Below are 6,525 nucleotides of genomic sequence, written 5' to 3'. Positions count from 1 at the left end.
CAAATTTCACAGACTCAACTTAAATCACCTATAAGACCTGTACCGGGCTCCAGAACCAAGATACGGACCCAATACCATCAACTTTCAAACACATTTCATTTTTAAAAACTCATGTATTTTTCAGAAAATAATTTTCTTCAAAAATTCATTTCTCGGGCTAGGGACCTCGGAATTCAATTCCGGGCATACGCCCAAGTCCCATATTTTCTTATCGACCTCCCGGGATTGTCGGAACACGGATCTGGGTCCATTTATTCAAAATTTTGACCGAAGTCAACTTAAATTCATTTTAAAGGCAAAATTTATTGTTTTTCACTAATTTTCATATAAGCGTTTTTCGGCTAAGCGCCCGGACTGCGTACGCAAATCGAGGTGAGGTAAAAAGGATGTTTTTAGGCCTCAGAACACTGAATTTATTTCTAAAACAAGTGATGACTTTTTGGGTCATCACATGAAAAGATTCATGTGCCATTTTCTCTATTTTGCACAGGCTATGCATGTCTGGATCGACTCCAAGGTTGAACTCATATTGCTTTAAAAAATCGTGAGCCATATCATCCCACGTGTGCCATTTGCTAAAATCTTATTTTGTGTACCAAACAAGTGCAGGTCCTGATAAGCTTTGGATAAATAACTTCATTCGAATGGCCTCATTGTGCCCAATACCAAGTAATCTGCTACAGTAATCCTTTAAATGAGCAATGGGATTTTCCTTCCCATGGAAAGTATTAAACTTTGGCACCTGGTAACCTGGTGAGAGTTCTATATCAGGCTGCAGGCATAGGTCTTCATATCTTAGACTTTGATAATTTCTTGGTTGTAATTCTTCTCCAATGGCTTTCTTCAAATCACGGAGTTCTTTTTCCAAATTTTCACAGCAAATCTGCTGGGTTGATTTTTCAGGTCTCTTATACGGGTATATCGCTAGTCGTTTTTGCTTGTCCTCCTCAAATGGAGTTGTGATTAAGGGAGGCATTATCATGACTTGATTGGGGTTGCAGGTTAATGGCATTTGTTTAGAGATTGCACAAGGAGGAGTTGGGCAAGGCGATATGGTTAAGCAAAAATCTCGGTTTGAGCTAGAAGCAGAGGTTGCATTTGGAAGAAGGTTGAAAGTGCTTCCCAGATTAACCAACACGTTTCTTCGTACCACATTTGCCTCGGTATCATCACCTTCTGCTTGTAACAATCTCATACCGGTACTGAATGCTTCAAAATGGTCTGTCATTATAGCCCGTCCTTTATGCAGATTCGCAGCCAAAACAATGTTCAATGCTAGGCAACCTATAAAGGAAAAATAAAACTTTACAAAATAAAAGTAAAGTTTTAGCGTATTTATCATAATCCAATAAATGCACAAAGTAATAAAGTGTGTAACTAGATAGATTAATTTATGATATGGTTAATTAGGAGCCCTAAACTGGAAATGAAGGCCTAAGTTGCAAATTGGATGGACGAGAATGACTTGTTATCTAGAGGGCTCTAACGCACGAGACTTGTTGACATGGAAGCGGAATGATTGAAGTTTTGTGAAAGGCTAACTTATGTCGAACATTAAAGTTTTAGCTCTAGCACAAGTCCTTTTCCTTGCATGACTCTGGAATTTTATTTTAAAAATTGCCCCCATCTTTAGGAAGTTTTTGATTACTACTCCATGGCATGATGTCCCTTTCGAGCATACTCAACCTGTGTGCGAAAATTCTGCCCCAGTTTCTTTGCATGTGTATCTTAAATAAGGGAAGGTGGGTGGGGAATGATAATCTTTTAAATTCTGTGATAGAGTCCTTGTTAATCATGCTTCTTCTTCATACACATTGTTGGCAGCTTAGGATGCCCTTTCTAGCAAGACAAAGTGCAGATTTTAAAAACTGGGCATTGCACTCATAAGTGGGAGGTGAAGCTGTGCGAAATGGAGAGTAGCTTTTTCGTTGGATGGGTTCTTATGATCGGCTATCACCTCCTTCCGCCATCAATTTCTTGCTCCATTTGCCACTTTTGCTTCAAGCTTAGCAATCTTATCTTGGTATGACTATGTTTTCTCGCTAGCAGCTTCGTCTTCAATTAAGTAAATCACTACGATTTGGTCAGCCATATCGTCCTTGAAGTTTGCTTTGATGTTCAACTTAAGTTAACCTTTTTTGAAAAAAGGTATGTCTAGTCACTATGGAGTAGATAAATATTGAAGGCTAAGGGTAGAGTATTTGGGAATGTGTTCCTAAGAAACCGACGGGGTCGGATCTTATAATATATGGCTATGTTTAAAAGATGCCAAAGATGGGTGATTTTGATCTTAAAAATAATTTTTTAGTATTTGGATATAGACAAGGTCGAGATATGGATAATTAATAAAGATGGTAGTCACTTGGACATGAAATAATTTTAAAAATATTTTATTAGCGTTGGCAACTCATAAAGTTATCGAGGCCTAGGAATACGTTGTCAACCGTTTTAGGATTTATGGGATAGTACCTCGACTCACGTGCCAAAAATTAGAATTAACGGGTGCGTGAAGGTTAATCTCGACGACCCGAAATAAGACGATACAGACACTTGAATTGAATATGTAAAATATTTAGAATAATTTGACAATGTAAATTGACCAAATAATGGCCTATTATTGCTCGGTAGATTGCGCAAGTTTCGACATCTACCAACTTGGAAATGTGTGTTGGCACGAAAGTTGAAGTTCTAAGAGATATGAAGCTATGAGACGAATATCAGAGATACAAGATTACGTCGGAATTGAGAAAATTAAGGAAGAATTGAAAATTATGTAAGGCACGAGTGGCAATATTTAAAAAGATTATGTAACTACATTTTTTAGAAAAGAACGCGAATAAAATCATCTAGCGTAATTAGATAGGCAAAATATTTTCATATTATAAAAGATTACGCCAGTTTTTTAAAGAAGTGGGAATGCTATCTTGCTATAGGGAGTAAGATGCTTATTGTTGTGTAAAGAAAATTCTTACAGCTAGTTTAAGGCACGAATTTCGAGGTATTTCATAACGAACTGAGCTTGTTGAAGAGTTTGTGGGCAAAACATCCTGCCTTATAAAAGTAGAAGATCATGCCAGAGACTAAAAAGACATCTAAGAATTGGAATGGACCTAAGAGAGATTTGGGCCTAAGTAATTACCTAAACGGTGCTCTAGAGTCGTTAAAGAGCGCTAAGCGCGGAATGATTGGTGATTATTATTACTAATTAGGGAAGATGATATATATATTATATATATATATATATATATATATATATATATATATATATATATATATATATATATATATATATATATATACACATATATGAGAACAAATAAGAGTATAAATTTAAATAAAGATGTAAGCAAGTTGGATAGTTAATACTTCCTTTTCTGTAAAATAACAAATAATGTTAGTAAAAGTAATAAAGTCGAGCAAGCAACATAGCAAGTAAGCAAGTAGGCAAGCAAAGCATGCGACACATTCCAAGGCAAATAATAGTGCGTCCTAATACGTGGGGCCTCTTTGTGTTAGAGGTAGGCCTAACGTATATTTGAAAGATAAATATGCCATTATGTATCATCCCATTGATGTAAATTAATTAAATAATTCTATTTTTTAAAAAGCAAATAAATGGTAAAGTATAACTGCTTAAACTTCTTCTTTTTGGTCAAAAGAAAGTATATTTTCATCAAAAGAAAGTATAATAAAATATATTTTGTCTAAACTTCTCGTTAATTGTGTAATTTGATAGTTTTCATGCATATAAAAAGTTGGTCATGCTCCTTTAATTAGGATTTAATCAATTTAGCGCAAATGGTCCACATAATTGGCATGTTCACCCTTCAAATAATGCACATATACGTGATAAGGTGTCACTTCAGATTAAAAACCCACTTGGACATTTAGGTAAGGTCAACAAATGGATTTAGTACACCTCGGGTATTAAGCCACCTAAGGTCAAAATGATGTATGCTCTTAAATGGGTTTTGGTTTAGCTCTATCTTAGGTTGACTAAGAGTGAGTTTTCTAGACTGGTCTGCTCCCAAGTGGACAACTCGAGAGTGGAAAGCCCATGACTGTCAACTGCACCGCTGATCGACTTACCCACGAACTTTCCCCTAAAAGGTGTTTTGAGTAGTGCACGGCCCCAAACCGCGTAACCGCTAGGTGTGTGCTTTGTGTGAATTTTCCAGAAGTGGAGGAAGTGAAATGGGAATGACAATTTACATAAAGCAATAAGAATAGATGAACAATTCATAAAATACATTTATCATATAACGACAATTCAAATAAGCATCATAACAATAAAAAATACACAAATTAATTTTTATTATTAACCTAAGTTTGTTGTGGTTTAGAACCTAAAATCCCCAGCAGAGTCGCCAAGATGTTATACCGCATTTTAACATGGGTCAAATTAGAGTACAACATATTGGTAATTCTGAGGTTTAATTAATTAAGAGAGTCGCCACCTAATTATTTAAAAGGTGAATTAGGACACCTATTTACTAAATAATGGTTAAAGTTAACTCTTTTTTTACGGTCTGCTTAACCTTAAAAATTCTAGGTAAGGGTTCTAATTATCCTAAAGAGAAGGTGTTAAGCACTCTTTAAGATCCGTTAATAACGACTACCGGCCAAATTCAGGTTAATTAAGTTAGAAAAAATCTTGGTAAAAAAAAAGTATGGCATTCTAAATACTTTTTAGTGTTTAGGAATACAGCTTAGCTCATAGTCAAGTATTTGAAAATAGTAGTAGTAGTAGTAGTAGTAGTGGTAGTAGTAGTGGTAGTGGTAGTAGTAGTAGTGGTGGTAGTAGTAGTAGTAGTAGTGGTAGTAGTAGTAGTGGTAGTGGTAGTGGTAGTGGTAGTGGTAGTGGTAGTAGTGGTAGTGGTAGTGGTAGTGGTAGTGGTAGTGGTAGTAGTAGTAGTAGTAGTAGTAGTAGTAGTAGTAGTAGTAGTAGTAGTAGTAGTCGTCGTAGTAGTCGTAGTACTAGTAGTAGTAGTTGTAGTAGTAGTAGTAGTACTAGTAGTAGTAGTAGTCGTAGTAGTAGTAGTAGTAGTAGTAGTCGTAGTAGTAGTAGTCGTAGTAGTAGTGGTGGTAGTGGTAGTAGTAGTAGTCGTAGTAGTGGTGGTGGTAGTAGTGGTAGTAGTAGTGGTGGTAGTGATAGTAGTAGTGGTGGTAGTAGTAGTAGTAGTAGTAGTAGTAGTAGTATGCAAGTCATCTAGGTGGAATGATAATAAGAAGAAGCAGCCTACAAAGATATTGCGCTACTTTCCACTAAAGCCAAGGTTGCAAAGATTGTTCATGTGCTCTAAAACTGCCGAGTCTATGAGATGGCATTCTTTAGAGGGTAGCCATGATGGATTGATGAGGCATCCCAGGGATTCTCAAGCTTGGAAAACTTTTGACTTGCTTCATCCTGAATTTGCTGCAGATCCTCGAAATGTACGGCTAGGCCTAGCTAGTGACAGTTTCAATCCTTTTGGAGCAATGGCAACATACTGGCGATCGTGAAGAGCATGATCTATACATTGAAGCTTCACAAGCTCAAATGGTATATTATGTGGACGATGAGGTGAATAAAGGTTGGAGTACTGTTGTTCACTTGAAACCAAGAGACTTATATGATATGGGAGGAGAAGGAGATAATGAATTTCCTGAGAATGAGCTATTTCCGGTGCAAGACTTAGATCAACACTTTGGGGATGTTAATGATCTGCTTTTGTATAGGGAAGATGAAACTGATGAAATATTAAGTGATCACGATATTGAAAATGAGATTGGCGAAGATGAACATATCTAGCCCTTTTCATATTTTAGAACAAAGCATGTTAAGATATTTTTGTTTCAAATTAGTTCAGATTATAGCTATGTCCTTTTTTGTTCTTGACTTGCTTTATGTTCTTGCATCTAGTTACTTTCTTTCATTGATTAAGCTTAAGTTATTTATTTTTGTCGTGAAGTTTAAATTGGTTTGGTATCAAGGTTTTCTTGTTTTGCTTTATATACCTTTATGCATGTAGAGATGCCGAAGCAAAATAGGGTTAAAAATTAATTCAAATCAGTCAAAGAGAGATCTTCACATGTTCCGAGGCCGTCATCACAGGCTCAAGCTTCATCTTCAACATCTTATCGAGTCTCTTTATATTCCACACTGCCTACACAACCTACACAGCCTGTTATTCCAGTTTATGGAATCTCTTCGCAACACGATGTTCCATCATCATCAGATGGAGTCTCTTCACAGCATGTTGTATCATCTTCATCATCTGATGGAGTATTCTCAGTCCACCGTTCCATCTTCATCATCTGGCGCAGTCTCTTCAAGACAAACTGGATGTAGTACTAGCAATGAAGAGCCTCATTGGTTTGTTGATGTTATAGGTACATATAAATTTCAAGTGATTGAGTATTCTTTTAGTTTCCTCATTTAATGTTTTAACTTGACTTTATTTGTTGTAGATGAACGTCAAGTATAAAACATTAGATTGAAGTTAGATGTCAGACTTGATAAGGATTGCTATATTTAGATTTGAT

At 36.1% G+C, this 6,525-nt stretch overlaps 1 protein-coding gene across 1 annotated transcript; it reads left to right on the top strand.

Moving 5' to 3' along the window:
• The first annotated feature begins 2,705 nt into the window (after nt 1–2,705).
• LOC109220559 (P17/29C-like protein DDB_G0287399) lies at nt 2,706–5,502 on the top strand. Its single transcript, XM_019385019.1, has 3 exons — nt 2,706–2,773; nt 4,709–4,902; nt 5,336–5,502. The coding sequence occupies exons 1-3, from the start codon at nt 2,706–2,708 to the stop codon at nt 5,500–5,502; spliced, it is 429 nt and encodes a 142-aa protein (XP_019240564.1).
• Nucleotides 5,503–6,525: the final 1,023 nt, after the last annotated feature.

This window comes from Nicotiana attenuata, unplaced genomic scaffold, assembly GCF_001879085.1.
Source record: "Nicotiana attenuata strain UT unplaced genomic scaffold, NIATTr2, whole genome shotgun sequence".
In the NCBI taxonomy this organism is placed as follows: Eukaryota; Viridiplantae; Streptophyta; class Magnoliopsida; order Solanales; family Solanaceae; genus Nicotiana; species Nicotiana attenuata.
Note: the sequence above shows the minus strand (reverse complement) of the source record. Positions and strands in the feature narration are given on the sequence as shown.